The 23,152-nt window shown below is 37.9% G+C and overlaps 1 protein-coding gene and 1 pseudogene across 2 annotated transcripts; one reads left to right on the top strand and one right to left on the bottom strand.

Moving 5' to 3' along the window:
• Nucleotides 1-835: 835 nt before the first annotated feature.
• LOC306870223 (inactive serine protease PAMR1-like) lies at nucleotides 836-6,008 on the bottom strand (annotated as a pseudogene). The gene is made up of 9 exons: nucleotides 5,801-6,008; nucleotides 5,435-5,560; nucleotides 5,045-5,323; nucleotides 3,635-3,826; nucleotides 3,170-3,361; nucleotides 3,016-3,082; nucleotides 2,711-2,932; nucleotides 1,611-1,979; nucleotides 836-1,413 (listed from the first exon to the last, which is right to left on the bottom strand). The product of its transcript is annotated as an inactive serine protease PAMR1-like (transcript).
• A 10,368-nt stretch (nucleotides 6,009-16,376) lies between these two features.
• LOC306853031 (four-jointed box protein 1-like) lies at nucleotides 16,377-18,042 on the top strand. The gene has a single exon (XM_079390192.1). It carries the CDS (start codon nucleotides 16,503-16,505, stop codon nucleotides 17,676-17,678), a length of 1,176 nt encoding a protein of 391 aa, XP_079246318.1. The 5' UTR covers nucleotides 16,377-16,502; the 3' UTR covers nucleotides 17,679-18,042.
• The last annotated feature ends 5,110 nt before the right edge of the window (nucleotides 18,043-23,152 follow it).

The following is a 23,152-nucleotide window of genomic DNA, read 5'->3' as shown; positions in this document are numbered from 1 at the left end:
TGGTGTAAAAAGTATGAGCAAATAGGATTGTGAAACAGAGCAAAGTCAAGCTAAGGCCTGCAAACCCAGTGACTGAATTCACATGGAACGCATTTTACCATGCAAAAACATATCCTCATACACACGCAAGGCTATAAACTAGTTGTGAAATCTCAAGTTTTACACTTTCTCTCACCAATGAACTTTTGATTTTCTGAATATGATTTTTGACAAAGAAAAAAAAACCTGTCAAATGAATGAGAAATCGGAAAAGACAATGCAACATGTATCATCGCCATTTTTTTATTATCTGGAACATGGAAAATGCGGTAACACTTTAGTATAGGGACCAATTCTCACTTCTCAATGGGTGGTGATGGCGCAGTGGATAAGACACATGCCTTTGGTGTGAGAGACCCGGGTTCGAATCCACTGTGAGACACCAATGTGTCCCTGAGCAAGACACTTAACCCTTAGTTGCTCCAGAGGCGTGCGACCTCTGACATATATAGCAATTGTAAGTCGCTTTGGATAAAAGCGTCAGCTAAATGAATAAAAAAAATAAAAAAAATAAATAAATTCTCAATAGTTATTTATTAGCATGCCTATTATTAACATAATGACTGTTTTTTAGTACTTATAAAGCACATATTCTGCATGACCATAATCTACATCCCTAATCTTACCCCATACCTAATTTAACAACCTTACTAACTATTAATAAGCAGCAAATTAGGAGTTCATTGAGGCAAAAGTCATAGTTAATGATTTGTTAATGGTGAGAATTGGACCTTAAAATAAAGTATGACCAAAAATGCTAAACAGATGATCATGCTATAATATATGATCTAAAGCTCTATGTAATTTTCTTTTCGATCCAGTTCTTAAAGTTTGCTACCCGTGTGTAGATGGTGTACAAATCTGGATTACAGCCCCGCAGATCATATCCGAAGCTCACTAGCCCTAGCAGTTCCCAAGCATGATGAGAATCAGCATCTTCTGATCTGCTGGGGGGGGGGGGATCTCCAGCCCTAAAGTGGGTTGGGAATCAGCAGAGAGTGAAAGAATAATCCCTCCGGTTTCAGAAGGGCAGATCATGGACGGGCTGAGTGGATGTTGGCGTCCACTTAACATGTTGTCAGTCATACTGATCGGTACCCTGTGTTTGCTGAATTGCCTTTCGCACTTCATCACATCGGCTAATTCTATCAGTCCGGTCGGGGCAGCCTCAGAGTCCTGTGCCCTGTGTTGGCCTGCTACGGGCCAGCCGGTGAGGAAGGCCTGCTTTGCAGTGACCTCTCCACCCTGTAGACGCGGCAGGCACACAGGGGACACATACTCACTGATTCGAGCTTTGTCCGCCAGCTTCAGTATGGCCAAGTCGGAGTCTAAGACATGTGGATCGTAGTTCGGATGGATCAAGATCTGAGAGATCTGTGTGGGAACAGAGATGATGAAAGACCTGAACTGAAAGAGGCTGGTTGGTTTGAGACGTAAATAATCCTACAGACTACCTGGCAAAGCCTAATCATAGATTATCGATAAGAATGTGCCTTGAGTTTTAATGCGTATATTTAGTCTGCAGTATAGGGGAACTTCTGCAAGACATATTGCAGTCGGAAAGCTCTCACCTGTATGTGCTGTAGCCTCTTGTTCTCTCTAAGGTCACTGAGGTAATGTTTTCCCATCACTACATTTAGATCATCTGTACTGAGCGCTTCAGTCTGTCCAGGCTCCGTCACACAATGAGCAGCCACCACAACCCAGTGCTGGTTGACCAGAGCCCCACTGCAGACGAGCTGCCATCTCTGGTCCTTCTTAATCCATTCTTTATCTTCCTCTCCCTCTTCTTCCTCATCTATGGCAAACGTGTCCCCCCCGTCTCTTAGTCCTTGCCATAAGAGGGCTGGCATTATACAGACGGGTATATATGGCAGCATGCCATGGCCACTGAATCTCTGTGAAATTCTGGGGACTGGCAGTTGGCAATTTACCACATACTGGAAGAGAATGAATGCCGGTTCTGTGAGTGAGTGAGTTCTGGCACAAATTTCTAATTATATCAGATTATTAGTGAGTGCCAGCTTTGAAAAAAATAAATAAAATTAAATAAATGATTAAATAAATAAAAACCAATATTATAAAATAAATTTAAAAAAGAGTGTTAGCGATTATTGGAATAATATTGTAATTCTGCTTTGTCAGCCTACATCCCACATGGGTATTAATGTATTTGTAAATAGGAAAACAGGTTCCACAATATGTTTAAAATAACAGAAAAATAAATATGAATAATTTTAATAATAATAATTATTATTATTATTTACATATTTACTGTATTTAATTCAATAAAATTATATCATACACACTGAAAATATGGTGTAGAAACTATTTTCACTCAGAAATTGCAAGTAAAACTCAAATAATTACAAAGAAATGGGAAGTAGGGCATTTGATAAAATATGAAATTCTGTAGTAGAAAGATTGAAATACTGAGATAGTATCTTCTAGTAAAATATACTCTAATAATCTTTCTTTTAATTACTATTATTGCATAAAAAGTAAATATTATACAATACATTTAAACAAATTGTATAATCGATGTAATTCTGCTTTATCAGCCTACAGTTGTCAGGGTTACAGTTGTCAGGGTTATTAGTGCATAGAAAATGTTTATAAATAGGGAAACAGAATCCATAACATGCTTTAAATGTGTTAGTGCTTCCCCCACTTGGTGAACAGGAGAAATGGCGACTTTCCAGTCTTTAGGCATGTGCGGCGCGCGCTACCAGAGTGCTTGTAAAGCGCTGAAACACACTCATATTCTAAGCTGGTGTACACATGGTGGAAAGTTGGTGGCAAATATCCAAAAACAGAAAAGGCTTTCTCCAGTGTGTCTACTTTAGTCCCTCCCTGACTGGATGCAGAGTACAGCTTGTGCACTGGACTTTTCCTAGCATTAAAAGGGATCAAATTAAGATCCAACTTTATGAGTTCAATATCACTCTGTCACAAAGAAATGAACAAAAAGTCTATCTGGAAGGAGGTTGGTATTTCAAGACCTTCTGCCGCACAAGTTTAGAAACTTTAGGTTCTCTACAAGCTGTAAAACAGTTTAGACGTTCAAGTTGACAGTGTGTTTGCAAAAGGTATTTCATAATTGCTTAGCAACTTGAAGTAGAGATGGTACCTCTGACACACAGGGGCTGACTGCTGCTCCAGGTCCCATTCTTCTGGCATGTTCTTTTTGAGTCTCCACTAAGAATATATGTATTGTTGCAGAAATATTCAACATACTTTATTCTGCCATCAGAGCCTGAAACCTCAGTGTAGTATCCACTGTGGAGTTGTGGTGGAGGTGGACAGTCTTTTATGGTCACTTCTGTAATTCAAATAGCAGTGGAACAGGTCACAAAAATTTTCGATGATCCAACAACAAAACAGATTTTTAGAGCATTGTCCATACTTAAAATCAATACATTTTCATACAGTTTAAAATCCTGAATGTTCTCAATAAAAGCTAATATTCTGTGATCTCAAGTTCAAAGAAGCATGACTCCCAGGCATACATGCACACCTGACTTTGACTGTAAGCAGCTTTGTAAGTCTCAAAGGGTGTTATATCAAAAGAAGTTGTCATAACTACATAAGTGTCAGCGTATGCACACAGGAGCACTGCCACTCCAAGTGCCATTGGGAAGGCATGCCCGCTGAGATGCTCCCTTTAGCTTGTACGGTTTATAGCAAAGATACTGAACCAAGGTGAGAATGTCATCTTCCTTGTACCGCAGGAAGAGATCTCCGTGTGGTGGCTTCTTGGGGGTTGCACAGACAGGTGGTGCTTGTCCTTGTGGAAAGCAGTAAAATATTATATGATGCAATATGCAAGCATTAAAAAATAAACAACATTTTTGCTTGGAAATTAGTCTTAAGGGAATCTCTCTGTAAGCGTGAATCCATGAAGCCCACTCAGCAAGAATGATAAAAAGCCACAAAAAAGGTCCATAAAATTAGGAAAAACAGACACCTGCACTGAGGAAAGGAATTATTATAATATTTTAATTATATATATATATATATATATATATATATATATATATATATATATATATATACAGTGGTGGCCAAAAACAGACACCTGACAGATCTGAAAATACTGACATTTTTTGCCACCAAAACATGATTTAATTTAATAATGTTCATGAAAAATGCATATTGGTCACATAAAGTGAGTCGTATTTTTTTTAATCCAATTTTAACTTTAATATTTGGTATGTCCACCTTTTGCAGCTATTATTTATTTATATATATATATATATATATGGAGAGAGAGAGTTCAGAAGCAAAAGCCTCTAAGTACGTCTGATGTTTTTCTTTAAAATTAGCATTTCTTCCTGGCTACTATGTACAGGTTTCTATGTACTGGTACTTCTGAATGGGTTGAGGCTGGGATTTAGCGCATTTGGAGTGAAAGTACTTGATGAACATATACTATGTGTGGACAGCATTCACTCAGTTTCGTTATCTCATTTTTGACCAAGATGTCTTTTAGAGGCTTTTGCATTTGAAATCTTCATATATATTTTTATATATATATATATATATATATATATATATATATATATATATATATATATATATATATATATATATATATATATATATATATATAGACAATAATAAAAAAAAGGTTTATGCTTTATATTTATATTAAATTATAAATTTAATTGCTAATAAAATATACTCAAAAGTAGGTGCACTGTAGAAAGTGATAAGCTGACTTAACTTTTAAAAAAAAATTGAGGAATAATAATAATAATAAAAAAAAAATAAGTTATGTGAATTGTCAGGTTCACTTAACTTATTTTTTTAAATGATTATTTACTTTAAAAAATTTAAGGCAACGGGTTTCCTCAATTTTTTTAAGTTAAGTCAACTTATCACTTTTTACAGTGTAAGTAAGTAACTAACTAACTGACTAGATAAATAAATAAATAAAATGTAAAAATACAATGATTAAAAAATATAATTTAAAATAAATAATAATTATTGATTAATTTTGTACCTGAGACTTCCTGGAAAGTAGCAGAAAACTGAACACGTGAACATTGAGAAAGACTGTATTGAGAAAACATACTGCACACATTTGCTATATGTTTGCAATTGATATGGATTCAATTGAAAAATGTTTAAACTACAAATCATTAATTAGCTTTTAACAGTAGATACCTGAGATCCATTGTTGCTCCTTGGCCAACTTGTAGTGTCCATTCACATTTGGCATTGATTGGATAACTTTCTAAAGTCACATGACCATGTGGTCTCTGTATAACTTCTCCGCATGCTAAAGTTGGCAAAAAGAGTGTGTATGTGAAATTATTTAAATATTTGTGACAATAAAAAGCAATAAAGGTAAATGTCATACAAGGATTCTGTAAAGGACCAAACAACTCACTGAGACAGTCTCCACCAGACCACCATCGACGACACGATGTGAAGTACCTGCCTCCGATGTAGAAATCATCCTTGGCCTGCCAGGTGCCATTGTTGCAAGTCTTGCAGTTATCAAAAATGCTGCAACCTTATTGGATACAGAAATTATTTACTTAATAAATAAATAAAGTTTATGAAAATAGCAAATAGAAAGCATAAATAAATAATAAACTAATGAAGTATGCTGACGCTCATATATTTGAGAAAAATCTATTTTGCACAGACGCGTATGCAATATAAATCCATAACATGAACTGCTCAAGTTGAAAATTACACTTCCAGGTCATCTAAAGTTCAAAAACTTCTAGAGAGTTGTGTTCCTTCTTACCCTGGTGAAGGAGGCAGGGGTCACACTCATCCAAAACGTTTCGACAGCAGGGTACAGCGTAGCCCACTTTCGTTCCCTGAGATGGGCACTTACATGAAATCTGCTCATACTCACAGCAGGTACGGCACATGGCGTTCCACTGAGGGCTGGGACATTTATCCTCCTGCGACCTAAAAACTAAATCAAGCACACTACAATTCAGAGACATTATGTCTTGCATGCTTTTCTAGAATTCATGTGACTGACGTTAAGTGTACAGTGTCTTCTTCAAATGAAGTTTTCACTGTGATAAGTTTCATTTGGCATGTTAGAGGTAAAGTAAGTCGATTTATCTTCCAATTCAGTCAGGGAAAAGTCATTATTTTTTACAATCAGTCAGCGAAAGTTGATGTAATGGAGGCAATTTTGTGCCAGAGAAAAATTATAAGACAAGAAAGTCCATCTTTAGAGAAATAGTTTTTTGCTGACATTGTACTAAACCTCAGGCCATTGGAGATACAGATGAGTTTGTTTCATCATCGGAACAGATTTAAATTTGGCATCACATCATTTGCTCACCAATGGATGCTCTGCAGTGAATGGGTGCCGTCAGAATGAGAGTCCAAACAGCTGATAAAAACATCACAATAATCCACAAGTAATCCACATGACACCAGTCCATCAATTGTGTCCGTAAACAAATCTATGAAGATATTTTTAAACCTTTAAATCGTTGTTTCTGTGTCCATAATCCATAATATTGATTTCTCCAGTGAAAAATTCATCTCGTCTGAATTAGGAGAGAAATATGCACAGATCAAGCACTTTTTACAAATGAAAACTGTTAAAAAAAAACATGTTAGTTGATGTGAAAGAACAAGAGATTCACTTCCTCACTGGAGAAGTGTTATTATGGGTTATGGACTCTCAATGGTTTAAAGTTAAAACACCTTAGTGATTAATTTGTTTATTCACAAGATGTTAATTGATGGACTGGAGTCATGTGGATTACTGTGAAGGTTTTAATCGGCTGTTTGGACTCTCATTCTGACGACACCCATTCACTGCAGAGCTTCCATTGGTGAGAAAGTGATATAATACAACATTTCTCCAAATCAGTGAAAAATTCATCTCGTCTGAATTAGGAGAGAAATATGCACAGATCAAGCACTTTTTACAAATGAAAACTGTTAAAAAAAAACATGTTAGTTGATGTGAAAGAACAAGAGATTCACTTCCTCACTGGAGAAGTGTTATTATGGGTTATGGACTCTCAATGGTTTAAAGTTAAAACACCTTAGTGATTAATTTGTTTATTCACAAGATGTTAATTGATGGACTGGAGTCATGTGGATTACTGTGAAGGTTTTAATCGGCTGTTTGGACTCTCATTCTGACGACACCCATTCACTGCAGAGCTTCCATTGGTGAGAAAGTGATATAATACAACATTTCTCCAAATCTGTTCAAATGAAGAAACAAACACATGTATATCTTGGATGGCCTGAGGGTAAATACATTTTCAGCAAATTTAAATTTTTGGCTGACTTATGCGTTAAGTTCTTAACCATGTCTTGGCAGGTTCAAGTCATGCTTTTGTCATAGATCTGATAACCAGTCTTGTAATTATAGTCTGTGGTCTTTCATCGGCCCCCCCCAGAAGTTTAGCTTTTATATAGATAAAAGATGAGTGACTGTGATAATTGTGCAGCAGTGCTATAATTATAACACTGCTTGTTTGTTTTTTTGTGGGAGCAAGATTCCTGTCTGTGTCTTGCTATCTTTGAGTTTGCAAAAAAGTTTCCTATAGTCATTTCCTGGCATATTTATCTCATGTCTGTTTTTCTAATTTGAGAAAATGTCCAAAGAGATTTATGCACATCAAGCACATGTATCCAGGTTTACTAAACACTAAACAGAACTGACCATGAATTAAACTTCTATATAATTTGGACACTGGCAAATGATTATATCAAATTTGCAAGCAACACAAGGACATCTTATGAATATGCAAACAGATTCACAATTTTCAGCAAGTCTCATATGACAAAAGTCAGCTGGGACTTAAGGAACACTTATCTAAAGCTGATCTTTAAAGCACATTTTAATGGAATGTAACCTGCAGAATAACATTAAGTGGTGTTAAAGGACTAAACATACAGTCAGATAAACACACTTTGGCTGTGGTATTTAAATTACACAGTGCATTGCAATAACAGTGTCTGTGTCAGAAAAGCACAGTCATTACTCTTGAAAGCAAATGTTAAAGTTTGTGCATAACTCTTACCATCACAGCCAGCTGGCCTGAGGGAAAGAGCATTCTTCTGCCAAGACTTCTGTTGTGTCAAATGAGCTCCGGCAACATGAGGCCAGTGATTAGAACCCCTAGTATCTCTGTCTTTCCTCTCCCACTCTCTCTCTCTCTCTCTTAGACAGTTCCTATAGCAAAGAGAAACCTTTAACCCATTCTCTTACCAAAGTCATGCTTGTATATTTGTTAGACACAGTTACTAAGTTTCTTCTAAATATTCCTCTGCCAACAAACCAAATTGTTGTAGCAGCTTTGAACAAAAGTTGTAAAAGTAAAAAACTGTAAATGTAGTTTCTAGAGAAGTGTAGTGGAGTCTTTGATAATAATAATAATTTAGGTTATAATTTATGTACTGACAATGCACTTTTGGGAGAATATATATAGGTCTATATATAAATATAATAAATTGGCACCATTTCACTGGTCAGGCAGATGTGGAAATGTATTCTACAAATGACTGACTATAAGAACTCTCTTTCATTCTCTCTCTCTCTCTCTCTCTCTCTCTACCTCTCTCACTCTCTCTCTATAACCTCTCTCCCATCTGTTTCTCCATTTGACTGATCCATTTGGATTATTTTCTTTACATGTAGACTTTCAGCCTTCTGCTGCAACTTTTACTTTTGATATGAGAAATATATTTGTGATTCTCTAAGGTTGGTGTCACAAAGACAGATGTGAGTTATTTTCTAGTTTGGTAGAACGGTTCAGCAGGACAGACTAAAGAGGAAAATATTTCCCCGTTTGTTTTGAGTTCCCATGGAAACCGAGTTTCCATGTTCTTAACTGTTCCCAAATACACTCGTTCTGTCTGAAAGAAGAAAACCCCCTGCTCGTATGACTGTGATGATTAAAAAATATGTCACAAGACACAAAGCACAAACACACTGAAAAAACCCCAGTAAACAACAGTTGATCTGACCTATCAATATTTATAATTAGACAAGCATAGTCTAATGATACTTTTGTTCAAAATAGGATCTCTGAATAAAGCCTTTGCTGTTTTCCAGTTGATTTTTTATTACTGCCTGTATCCACCCTCTCTACACCATACAGTATTAATTTTCAATATAAACCCTCCACAAATTATTTTCATTCTCTCCAAACAATAAAATCCGTAACCAAATCCATACACTACTGCAGCTTTGCATGTTTATGATTATGTGCATATTGAAAACAAATGCTAAGATGTTTATGTCCTCAGAATGTTTAGCAGTTTTACGACTATTGAAGTCAAACATCAATGTGTCCAACAGCAGGCAAACAGCATATGCGTACAATACATTTACTAAAATGATCTACATGTTTTTGTTTTTTTGAGGGGGTGTCAGAGATGTTTTACATGCAACTCTGACATTTAATTTGTTTCAGCTCTGGCAGCTACATACAAACAAAATTCCACAGAAAGGACCGAGTCTAAAACATATTTTCAAATAAACATCTCCTTCCAGATGGAGTGTTTATCTTGGACAAATATGAATCGATTATCACAAACTTTTTACTTCTGTTCAGGGGCAGTCACAATCCATCAATGTCTAAGCAATATTGGATTATATCCTTGCACAACTGTATAACTCATGATAGAAGAAGACTGTAATCACTTATTGAAAACCTAGACTTGCCTCTGGATGTTTTGAGTGAGACTCAACTACCAAATAAGAAACATTCAAGAAGCGTTGCTGATGGTGTGTTCTACTTAGCATCTCTTGCTCGAGGGCACTCTGAAGGGAAAAGGGCTTCTCTCTAAAATATTCATGGACATTCTGGACAAAGTTCGCTAAAACGTGCATTTGCAATGAGAAGGAACACCGAGGGAACAGACACTTCGGCACTTTGCCACTTCGGCACACACTCTGCTCAGCTCTGCAACATCTAGTCACTGTATTTTAATGTTGGTCCTTTTTATACTACCTGCGCAATGATTCTAAGTTGCATTCATAAAGTAAATGATTAATGGACCATTAAATGCATTTGAATGGAGCGGAATGGAAAATGGAGGGAAGTGTCAACAGAACGTCAAGTCAAGTCAAGTCAAGTCGAGCTTTATTGTCATTCCGCTACATGTGGGGACATACAGTGGAACGAAATGTCGTGTCTCGCAGGACCACTGTGCTACATAAATATACATAGAAACAATGAAGTAAAAAAACACTATAAACCTATCCACAACTAACCTACTGACAGATTTAACTATAAGTATACTATATATAAGTATTTACCCTATACAAACTAAAAAATAGAAGATAAAAAATACAAACTATACGAATGCTTCACATAAATATTCACCCTATACAAACTAAAAAATAGAAGATAAAAAATACAAACTATACAAATGCTTCACAAATACTGTACATGTGCAAAGAGAGACATTTTGAGTCAAGCAGCTGGTTGGGGAACAGATGATTGAGCACTGATCCATGTTTCAGCAGGTAGGGGTTTGCATGGGGTTTCAGAGGGGGGCGGGGTGATTTGAGTTCAGGGCTCTCACAGCCTGGGGGAAAAAGCTGTTGAGCAGTCTGGCGGAGCGGGCTCTGATGCTCCGGTACCGTCTTCCTAGATAGGGTCTTCCTTACATCGGCTGGAGACAGACAGAGTGCCCGGTCGTTGGGAGGTGTGGGCAGCTTTTGTGCAGGTGTGTCATTCTGTATCTCAAACCCTGAATAAAAGTGGTTGAGTGCATCGGGGAGGGATGTGTCCTCATCACAGGTCTGTGGCAGGGGCTTGTGGTCTGTGATGGTCTGAATGGCTTGCCACAGGCTCCGTGTGTCACTGCTGTCTGTGAAGTGATTGTTGATTTTTTGAGCATATGACCATTTTGCATTTTTGATGCCACAGGACAGACTGGCTCTTGCTGTTTTGAGGCCTGCTTTATCTCCTGATCTAAATGCTTCATCTCTGGTCTTTAGCAGCCCACGAACCTCTGCTGTCATCCATGGCTTCTGGTTTGCACGTGTGGTGATGGTCTTGGTGACTGTCACATCATCAGTGCACTTTTTGATGTAAGCAGTCACAGTTTCAGTGTACTCATGCAGGTCTGTGTGGTTGTTGTAGGTGGCTGCCTCTTTAAACATGTTCCAGTCTGTGTCCTGGAAGCAGTCCTGCATTGCTGAGGTGGCATTGTCTGGCCATACTGTTATCTGCTTTTGAACCGGTTTGGCGAGTTTGAGAAGTGGTCTATATGCTGGGATTAGCATAACAGTGATGTGGTCTGAGTACCCGAGGTGGGGGCGGCGTACAGCCTTGTAAGAGTTCTTTACTGTTGTGTAAACAAAGTCCAGTGTGTTGTTTCCCCTTGTTGCAAAGTTCACATGTTGTTAGAACTTTGGCAAAACTGTCTTTAAGTTTGCGTGGTTGAAGTCACCGGCTATGATGAAAAAGTCGTCTGGGTTATGTGTTTGTTGTTCACTGCTGGCGCTATACAGTTCACGAAGCGCGTTCTTAGCGTTTGCACACCGGGGGATGTAAACTGCAACAATAACAATGGCCGTGAACTCCCGCGGCAGATAGAACAGTCGACACTTCACAAACATAAACTCCACCAGCGATGAACAATGTTTTGATAATACCGCAGCATTGTTACACCAGTCTTTGTTGATATACACACACAAGCTCTTTGTTGATATACACACCTCCACGGGTCTTACCAGATAGTGATGAATCTCTATCCGCTCGGAAGGTGGTTAGCCCGTGCTGCTGAATGGCGGAGTCCGGGATGTTGTCGTTTAGCCATGTTTCGGTGAAAACAAACACACAACAATCCCTTGCATCATGCTGTGTAGACCGACTGAGTTGAATTAAGTCCAGTGTGTTTTCCAGAGAGCGAACGTTTGAGAGCATGAGTGTTGGAAGAGCCGGTCTTGTGGGGTTAGCTCTTAGCCTAGCTCGTATACCTCCGCACTTACCGCGCTTCCGTCCTCTCTCACACCGCTTGCGACGCTGCCTTGTGTGGATAGCATCAGTAGGTGAGGCCGCGGTCTCAAGGTCCGGCTCCAGCAGTAAACAAAGGCCTCGTAGCTTCTCAGTAGCTGCCGGTGAGAGTTGTTGTTGGTATGCGTTGCCGATATCCAAAAGACTTTGGCGATCATAGATCAGTTTTGGGGTGATTTCCTTATGAGTTAGCGGTAAATTGACACTATTTGGAGACGAACAGACGACATTAAAAGACATAAAAGCACCGTCTTTGGGACCCGGAGTAGCCGCTGCGTCCGATCGCGCCGCCATCTTGGATCTATCCAAGTACACGAAACGTGAGGTTTTGTGTACAAAAAGTATAAGTAATAGTTTTAATTTAGCTTTTTTTAGATTAATTGCCAAAATCACCTACAATAAAGTTTCTTACTTTTATTATTTGCTTTGCTAAATAACAAGTCAAAGTGATTAATATGATTCTTCTGGTTATGTTTGTCCCAGTGATGAAGCAGCCTGGAGCAGACAAACAGTCTTTTTAAATATTTTATTTAGGTTTATTTTTGAGTTGTTGTCAGTCAGGTCTCTAACTTTCTTCAACAACATCTGGTTTCAAAAGGGGACATTCCACAGAGACTACACTGATCTCTGAAAGCTGCCTCCAGATCAGCCGTCCTCATTCTACTGGACTTGTCTGATGTATTTCAAGCTAATGACATAGAGCTCATACAACATGACAAAACCTGTTTTTAAAGACCAGTTCACAGTCTCTGCACCAATCTACTTGCAGACAAATTGGCCAGGATGAAAGAACAACACCTGTAACCCAACCTAGCAAAGACAGGCCTCTTTGTCAACCCTTCCAGCCATAAACATAACAAAATCTCTATACAGATAAGCTTATTTGGTTTTCTTTGACACTCTAGCGACTTTTGAGTGCTGTAGGATATCAGAGCGAATCAGACCATTTAAGAATCGAAGAATCGATCAGATTGGTGTTAGAACCACCAAAAGAGCAAATTCCACAGAGAGGCCCCAGGGCAACAGGATGTCATAAATCGGAACCCTAGCTTCAGATCGTCTGAAGCAAGCGAACCAACCAACTCTGTCAGTGAGCAGCTTGCAACATTAAAACAAAAGGAACACTTATTGATAAGTCCAACTCAGGAAGGAGACTGTCAAATTTGGGGCAAGTAATCAAGGCTGATGGTCAAAGAGACGGCCATCCCATGTGTTCCATGATAGAAATCACGAGCTTCCTTAGATTGACTTTTCCCCCACATAGAAGACACAGACCAGACTGAAATTCCTTTGTTCACAGAACATCAGTCCCTATGTCTTACACAGAACCTCACAGAGACTGTCTTTTCCATATGCACCTAAAATCATCTTAAAAGAACTTATGAGCAACTAATAATTTATATGTATAACTCCATTTTATGTAACCAAAAAAATCATGCTTTAAACGTTTCTTCCAATCAATTCTTTGTCAAATGTATCATATTCTGGTTATAGAAATCACATCCAAAAGTATATTTTGCAATACTTTGGAAAATTCGGACAATGTGACTGACCACGACATGTTGATTTATTGATTGGGTGGAGAAACAGAGCAACACCCCTAGCTAAGATAAAGTCTAATTGGTCAATACACCAGTTGGGAGGGGTCCAAAAGCCAAGTTTAAAAACTCAGGACACCATCAAATCTCTCTCTTCTCCCTCTTCTCTGTTTTGATTTTGCCACCGCGTTTTGACGCTGCTCTTTGTGCGCCATTCCAGCATGCTTCAGCCTGCATGCCAGCTGCTACCACGTTGAGAAGAAGAACCACCTAGTCTCGTTACATCATTTTATTCTTTTACTTTAGTTTCTTTTCTTTCCGTTGAGTTTCGTGTTCAAAAGTTAAGTTTGCACAAAGTCCAGTTCGACTGCCCCCGCTTCAAACTTCAACTAGCAACTGACTCTGGAACCATATCCAGCCAACGCCCAACGATTGGCTTCCCAAGACATCACCACAAACGACCACTGAACTGTCAGCCAATCAGCAACCTCGGGCAACCCCTTTTTGCAATGACAACAACAAAAGGGAATCCCTTAACACAAAGGCAACGCAAGCAAGTAACTTCCAGATTTTCGCTGAGCTGGTGCATTTACTACAAATTTTAGCCTCATTGAGAAACTCAATGCGAGGGTTAATTAAGTGATTGATGGTTGTTCAGGTCTATGCAATAGCACATATTGCTGTAAACTTGGGATTTCACTATTATTCTCTTAAACTCATCCTTTCCTCACTCTCTTTCTGCAACGTGTGAATGCGTGTGTTCATGTGTTAGATTAGTTTATGTCTTAAGTTTATATAAATAAAGTCTTATTTATATTGAAAAGAGAAGTATCTTGTGTTTTGTGCTTACAAGTTAATGTCTTAAACTGCTGATCTTGTTACTGTTCTATTTAATAGTGTTTTCATTATATTTTGGATTTTAATATCCAGTGCAGAGTTGATGTTATACGGCTTGTTCAGTGAAATCACTGCCGACTCAGTGATCAGCCGTGAAACAGTGAGTCTGTTCAAATTCCCTATAAAATCATAGATGATCCCTTTTGAGCTAAATTAAACTGTTCCCATTTAAATTACATATTTCCTTACATTGCAAACTTTTTATCTAGAGGGCACAGAACCAAAGTTTTAGGTTTTCACAGATAAACCACTGTTTATGTATATTCAATAAATAAATATGTTCTAAACATATCAGTGTATTTCAAAAACCTCATGTTTTATATATTGCAGACCTGCACAAGTAACAGTTCTGTGATTCTGATTTGGGGTGCATTTCCTATACAACAATGTAACTCACTGCTTAAACATCACAGCACAATGCCATGTTGGTTTAACAATATATGACAGAATAATAACTTTTGCAAATGCATCAATTTGAGATCTCCGAGATGCTGTTAGGAACTATGTTTTTGGAAAAACTGAATAGTTTAACGATGTCAGTAACATAGAAATTTGCCACCAGATTTTTTTTGCCAATGCTCCTGGTTCGGCTTTGTTCCACTTTACCAACATCCCATTTTGGGGACCTGCAAACAGGTATCTAACAAACAAACCACAACATACCCTAGTCTTCTCAGCAGGTGCAAAGCTCCAAAATCAGTATGCTTATACTAAGTAGAGTGACAGAATGGTGGCAGAGGGAGTATTTAGGCACAACACCTGCAGCTTCTTCATGCTCCTGGCCAGACATTTTGGGAACATGGTCTGACCAGCTGTATCTCTGGCAGTGCATTCAAGTAATAAGTAACAAGTCAAAACAGAATGACAGTAGGATCAGCTCACACATGACAAAATAACCCAGAATGACCAAACAGTACCACACCAAAATGAATGTTGAAATTGTCATTGTTGAAAACAATGCGTCGTTTAAAGGTGACTTTTTAAATGTGCTATATAAATAAATGTTATGTCACTGGTCTGCCGTGAGTTCTCTCGCTGCAGTGGCTATGTTGGATGCCTGTTGCAGTGTGGCAGCTGTGACCATCATGTGTTTATGGTTGGTGCTTGATGTCCCCGCATTTATTCCCAATCTGTGGTGTGAGAGCTGCAAATCATTGCAGTTTGTTACATGACTCCAGTAGGGACTGCTTGTTTGGACATTTAATTTCCTGTTGACTCAGACTCAACAATGTTGTGTCTGCTGTATGTACATTGTAAAAATATATTATATTATCTGATTTGCTTGGTTTATTTAGATCTATCCTCATGCTTAAGCTTGTTAAAATGCCTTGAGCACTAGCTGAAAGCACTATATTTAGTGAACATTATTATAAGTAGTATAATGCCGCCTTCAAATGCACCTGGGAAACGTGTACCTTGTTATTATGACATGTCACGCATTCAAGTCGGAAACAAGTAGCCTAAACAAAAGAACTCTCTGAATTCAAAATTATGAAAAATGTCTACTTTTATCACTTATTTATACATATAACAACTAAACAATGTTGTTACATAAAGCAAACTGTGAAAGTTGAGTGATTTGGCTTAGTTTTCTCTGTGTAAATCTTTTTTTAATAAGCAAAGTTACTGAGTGTACCTTTAAGTAAAAACCCACTAACTAATGCATGCCACGTAAACTGATAGGTCGCTGCATGGAGACCTCAGTCTGAGTCGTTTACTCAAATAAACAGCTGTTGATAGACACGTTTGTAAATATATAAAATCCAAATACTTTCCTGTGCATTTACCAGAAAAGTCTAAACATCCTCTTCTAACCTTTTCGTCATTGGCATTCCCCCCTGGAGAAATACGAAACCACATTTGTCAAGTCTCATGATCTGATTTTGGTCACATGATTCGCGTCCGTGCGATTAGCTGTACTGTGAAGGCTGGAAGAGTTTGGGATGAGATGCAGGGAACATCGCATAAGAGAGGAGAATTCATTGTGATCATATTTTAGCCATAGAAGACTTATGTAAGAAGAGGTAAATGGAAAGCGAAATGGACTAAAATGCGTTTGGAAATCATGAACGCCAGTAAAGTGAAATTATGCGCGTCACTTTGCATGTGGCTTGGAATAGTTACCTGGATTGGAAATATGAAGTTGCAACTTTGGTTCGTATTTGCCCCAAAATCCTCTGAACGGGACGTTGTATTTTCCGTTGCAAACGAGCAGGTAAATGTTTCTAAAAGACACGCGCCGGTGAGCACAGGATTGCGCGATGGAAAAACTTTTAATATTCTGGATAACGCGATCGAGCACCAGGTTTTCTGGAGCGCGTGGCTGGACGGTCTCTCCACTCGTGTTTTTAGCGTGGAGCACGAGAGGAAGTGGAGAGAGCAGGTTCGGGACGCTCGGGTGGTTGTGCTGGAAGCGGGCTGCGGCAGACCCACAAACCGCCTAGCGACCTTCGCCGACGGGACGAGAGCGTGCGTGCGATACGGCATCGACGCGGATCAAGTGCTTGGTGAAACGCTCTCGTATTATCTAGCGGAGCTGCTTGGGATTTCCAACCTTCCGCCCTTGGCACTTTCCAAACTGAACTTGTCCAGTGAGCAGTGGGCAGGTGTGCGAGGAAACATCGAGGCGTTAGAATGGTCTCCAAATGCCATTGTGTCTCTCACTGAGTTCATCCCAAATGTCACTGGAGTGTTTATTCCATTGCATTTACGGAAACAGCAAGGAGGAGGTCTGCAACTCTCTGCTGAGAATGTATCTAACATGACTGTAACGTATCTGGTTGAGTTAATGCAGTGGAGTGATCTAATCATATTTGATTATTTAACAGCCAACTTTGATCGAATTGTCAGTCACATTTTCAGTCTCCAGTGGGACGCGCGCGTGATGGAGAGGACCACTAATAACCTTCTCAAAACAATCAACGGGCATTTGCTTTTTATTGATAACGAGGCAGGGCTTGTTCACGGATACAGAGTGCTTGATCTGTGGGAACGATATCACAGACTACTGCTGAGTTCGTCGTGTATATTTCGCAGAAGTACAGTCCGGCGTTTGTCTGAGTTGAAGCGCTCCGGAAACAGCGCGAAGCTGCTGTGTGAACTGTACCGCGCGAGGGAACCGTTGTCGCGCGAACTGGGCTCTCTGTCTGAAGAGCACGCGCTTACGTTGCAGAACAGGATTGATGTGGTTTACAAACACATTAAGCAGTGCACAGAAATCATATAGACATTTGCGAGCTCAGGTGTTTCTATTTGTAGGGGCTATAAATACGTTGCTGTCTGTACTGTTATCGTGTCATTCCAATATGAACTTATAATGCTTAGTAGAATTTATGTATAACGTGTCTGAATAGGGATATTAACAAAAGGCTGCTATTGTTTAGTCTATGGGTTGAAACATTCCAACTCTCCTGCTGAAAAAAAGATCATAAACCAGCATAAGCTAATGTACTTGTTTCCCAGGCTGCTCTTTTGGCTGGTTTTAGAAGAATTTGGGACATCAGTTTGGGCAGGCAGCAAGCTGGTTTAGGATGTTTTGTTTTCATGAGGGTCCAAATAAATAATCAATAATAAAGAGTAAATTGATCTTACACTCTAACATGTATCATATTTTCATGTGTTCATGTTTGGTATCTTTTATGCTATTTACTTATTTATGCCTAAACTGTTTTGATGAACGTCAAGTGTGGAGTTCTGTTGTTACACCTACCACACCCAGGCGAGTTGTAACACAGAAAATGTACTAAATTTAAAATCGACCTGTTAATTTTGTGTCATATTTGTAGTATAATTGACTTAAATTTCAAAGAAGTGTTACAACCCTCCCCATCTGTTCAGCCATGATGGTACTCATTTCTATAACATGTAGATGAGATTGATGGTTGAATGTGAATATGCTTGACAGAATGATAAATGACTGTTCAATGCAGCTTATTATGAATGCGGAGACAGCAATGCGTTTCTATACTATGCCATCATCTTTATCAGCAACATTGATCTCCATGATTGATATACTCTACAAAACCCTTCCTGAAAAACCATTACGTGCATTATTTTCCTAGTTCAGAACTATGCTTTATTACTGTATTTGCCCACGTTTTTACTGGTGGAGTAGTGCCAGCAAAGAAAAAGAAATCAACTAACTTGTTTGCAAAAAATTGCAGATTTTATATTTTTATTTATATTATTAAATCTGTCAATTATGTTTGGTTCCATAAAGCAGATGTGATGGAGGCAGGGTGAACTGTCACTAAATATTAAAGTGAAATTTTAGAGCACATTTTTATGAGAGTACGACTTTGTGGCATCTCACAAGTAGCAGAAATGCTCATTTAAAATGCAATATACAGCTTTAGTCATATGGAAGAAATGCCATTTTGTGAGAATTGGGAGAGGGACTTGAATGAAACAAATATGGTAGAATATAGGGCTCCATTCCTTAATTTCCCTACAGACTCTCAGTCCTTTCATGGCCTGTGCTGAGGGGGTTTGGTTTCAAAGGCATTTGCAGCTTTCATCAACATCATTCATAGCCTCTTTAAGCTATTTTATCTTGACTGCTTAGGGATCAGGAACACTAACAACAACGTGAGCTTTTTAAATACTTTTCTATGCCACATATCTTTTAAATATGTAATATTGGTATGACTTTGAGTCTTATAGCTTACATACAGTAAAAGGAGCAGCAGAAGTGATTAAGTGGAGGTCAGAAGTTAAGCGGAGGAAAATGTTTATACCAGATCAGCAACCTGCCGAATCAGTCGATTTCCATGTCAAACACTAACTCTTGCAGTTTGCAGATCATAAACTATATCAGCAGGTCTACTTTACTGAAACTCTAAACTGTAGGATGCTGGTGCTGTGTTTAACATACATAACAAGCTTTTGAATTTTGAATTTGTTTAAAAAAATAAAAACAGTAATTTTGCAAATGTAGACTATTGTTTGAAAGTTTAGGTTTAGAACTAAATACTTTTTTTTCAACAAAATTGATCAAAAGTGACAGCAAAGACTTGCTATTACAAAAGATTTCTGTTTCAAATAAATGCTGATCTTCTGAACTTTCTATTCAACAGAGAATCCTGAAAAAACAAATCCTGAGGTTTAAACAAAAATCTTAAGCAGCACAACAGTGTTTTCAACATAGATAATAGTAAGAAATGTTTATTTGGCACCAAATCAACATATAACACTGAAGACTAGAGTAATGGCCACTGAAAATTCAGCTTTTCATCACAGGAATAAATTGCATTTTAAAATAGTTTAATACTAATAATAAAAAAAACTTTTTTTATTTGTATTAACTCGTTTTTGAAAAAAAGTTGCCAGCCACCACCAGCGTTTTTGCTGATTTTCAGAAAAATTTCACGGCCCCCAGAATAATTCGTTGTATGAATATCTGAACATGCAATACACCAAAATAAAGATCAGACCGTCTACTTTCAAACAAAAAATAAATTTTATTCTAGCTTGAAGCATTGTTTTTTTATCAACACTTGAATGTAGGTAGGTTTCATAAAAAAAAACAAAAAAACATTTGCTACAACAAATGCTACATCTGGATCATATTCAGTAATATTATCAAAGCAAAGATGCAGTAGATGGTTTCCATCACTACTCCCAGAGCTTGCACAGCCCTTTACCACTTTCTGGATGGACATTTCACTCTGTAACATTAGGCAGTTTTCATTTATATGCATTTAGTGTTGATGATCGCATTATTTTTCATATGCATATGCTTACATATGAAATCACTCGTTTCTGCATCTTCCTGGTCTGTGGTTTTGATCTGCACTTCCTAGACTCATTCAGGAAATGCATAATAGCGCACCCTAGCATATAACAATGAAAACACGGAAACTCAGAAAATTCTGTGTTTGACGGGAAAAGAGTTAATGTCTCACAATATACCCAAGTTCTGTCTTGAAACTCTAGATGGCGCAGTCCTATAGGGCAAACTCAATCTGACATAATGAAATCATTATAACATGGCACAGCTTATTGGTTCTTTTTGTATCAGCAGCCAATGAGCTCGCTGCTCAAAATTCAAATACTTGGCTAGTGCTTGCTGTAGCAGCACAGTGCGCTTCGGAAACCCACCTTCCCCAGCTCCACCTGTATACCCTTCTGTGTGGTGATTCATATATGCTATATATGGGGGTTATTTTGAATATGTTATATGTGCAGCAGTATTTCTTACTTGCTCACAGCAGCATGTTGTGGATGTATTGGCAGAAGCAAGACTCAGTACTTGCTCTGCTACAGCAGCAGCAGCGTAGCAGATCTATTCCAGCAAACCCCCAAAGGCCAAACATTTGGTTATATTACCATGCCAATCCCTCCGAGAGTTGTCATGATAGAAATATCGTTTTTACTGTATTTTTGATCAAATAAATGAACCCTTGTTAAGTAAAATAAATTTCTTTCAAAAACAGTAAAGTATCTACTAACCTCAAATTTTTGTTTTCCCAACTCTAAACCTGAAGTTCAAAAAGTTGAGCCAAAAGTAAGTTCTTCTGTATTTGAAGCAACACTATAGGCATTATGTAATGGCCTCAGAGACAAGGCCTTATTCTATTTTTCAAAGGTCTGTAGTTTTGTGTACTGCTGTAGCTTTTTATTTTACAGTGATATATGGAGCAGCTTGTAGACTATATGGGTTTTTAACAATTTCCAAACTTCAACAAAAATGAGACGAATTCCCTGTTGTGAAGGTGTCAAGTATGGTTAAAATATTAACCCATTTCCCCCGTCTATGGAACACAAATAATTTACTCAGCCTCCACACGAAAGGCTTTCCCCTCTCTGTGCACCACTAACACTGATGGAACCAAATAGAATCCATCTATAATAATGACAAATACATGGAGCCGAGTGGAAGTGTGAGAAGTTTGAGTTCACCATCTATCAGAACAGACGTGGGAGTTGCTGAATGGCGAAGTGGGCGTAAGCGTGAACTTATAGAGAATTTAATGACTCTGTTTTTCAGACATTTCCCAACCTTGGCACATGAATGTATTGTGCATAAGTGGAAAGCTGTACATAAAATACATAAAATGTTTCTTCATTATTTTGCCAGTAAAAAGTATTTTTGCGTCTCTTGCCTGTTATAGTAAGGATTTTGAGAGAAGTATGTGCTCATGAATGCACTGTTTGTTGTAGTAAATCTGTTACTCATGCACACAAACACATGTACACACATGCAATTCATGAGTTGCTATGGAAGAACAGAGGCGAGGCCAAAGCATTCCATAACAGACTGGCAGTAATTGGCATTTCTCCCTCTCTCTCCCCAGGCCCTATTTTTCTCCCACACTGAGGAAAACGGAAGAGCCATAAAAATAAATAGGAGAATGGCACACAGCGCATTCCCTCCCCTGTGTTTCCCTCTACTGATCTCAAAGCACATTGAGCACAGAGGGAAAATGGCTCTTTCATGAGACCCCACCAGCCCCAAGACACCACTTCCTACTACATCCTACTGGCTCAGAAAAGATGAAGTCATCCCTTTTGTCAAAAGTAAAGTAATGGCCTCATCCACATACTCTCACTCACAAAGCTCTACACATAAGCCCTGGTCCTCTTTCATAATACGTTCTTACTATAAAGAGGAATTTCATTGTATATTGAAAGAGATTTTTATGTATATATATATATATATATATACACTACCATTCTAAAGTTTGGAGTCTTGAAATAAGTGTAATCTGCTCACCAAGGCTGGATTTTTTTAATTAGTAAATTGAATGTATAAATTTAAAATAACAGTTTTCTATTTTAATATGTTTTAAAATGTAATTTATACCTGTGATGGTAAAGCTGAATTTTCAGCAGAAATTACTCCAGTTTTCAGTGTAACATGATCCTTCAGAAACCATTGTAATTGATTTGGTGCTGAAGACATATTTCTTATTATTATCAATGTTGAAAGCAACTGTGCAGAGTATAATAATTTTGTGAAACTGTGCTATATCAAAGAATCCTGAAAAATATTATATAAATTTTATATTAATTTTTATGAAAACAAATATATATAAAATTTACATATATAATTGTTGTGTGTGTTCTAGTTTTTTTATGAATGAAGTTATCAAAATAATATATTTGTTTGAAATGCAATGTCAGATTTTTTTAAGCACTACATAATACACATAAGTGAACTTTTTTTTTTTTTAGAACTTTATGTATACATAATACATATTTATTTAATTTAAGCACAACACCCCCCCCCCCCCCCCCCCCCCATCCATCCTATTCATCCTATGTATTGTTATTCATCCATTATTCATTTGGGCTTATTTTAATTAACTTTCTTTAAGTAAAAAAACGAACAAACATACAAACTGTGCATATTCAGCCACCAGGTGGCGGTCTGTTATAACAAAGTAACAAAATGGACTCCTGCTGCAGACTACCAATTGTAAAAAAAAACAAAGAGGTTTTAGAAGACGTTTTTATTCTTTGTACGTTTTAATAATGAAAGATAAAAAAAAAAATTGATCATAGATCTGATTCTATCAAACAGTGCGCAATATTTTGTGAATGTTAATCCCATAACATCATGTCTCATTTTATGTCTCCCCTTTTCTCTCATTCCCCCTTGCACCTTTCTCTCAGGAATCTCCAGACAAGGGAATACCTCAGTAATTCCCTCAGGAGTGCTGATACTTCCTCCCGCACTAAATGCCTTAGAGCACCAGG

Source organism: Barbus barbus (genome assembly GCF_936440315.1).
Source record: "Barbus barbus genome assembly, chromosome: 1".
Classification (NCBI taxonomy): Eukaryota; Metazoa; Chordata; class Actinopteri; order Cypriniformes; family Cyprinidae; genus Barbus; species Barbus barbus.
Note: the sequence above shows the minus strand (reverse complement) of the source record. Positions and strands in the feature narration are given on the sequence as shown.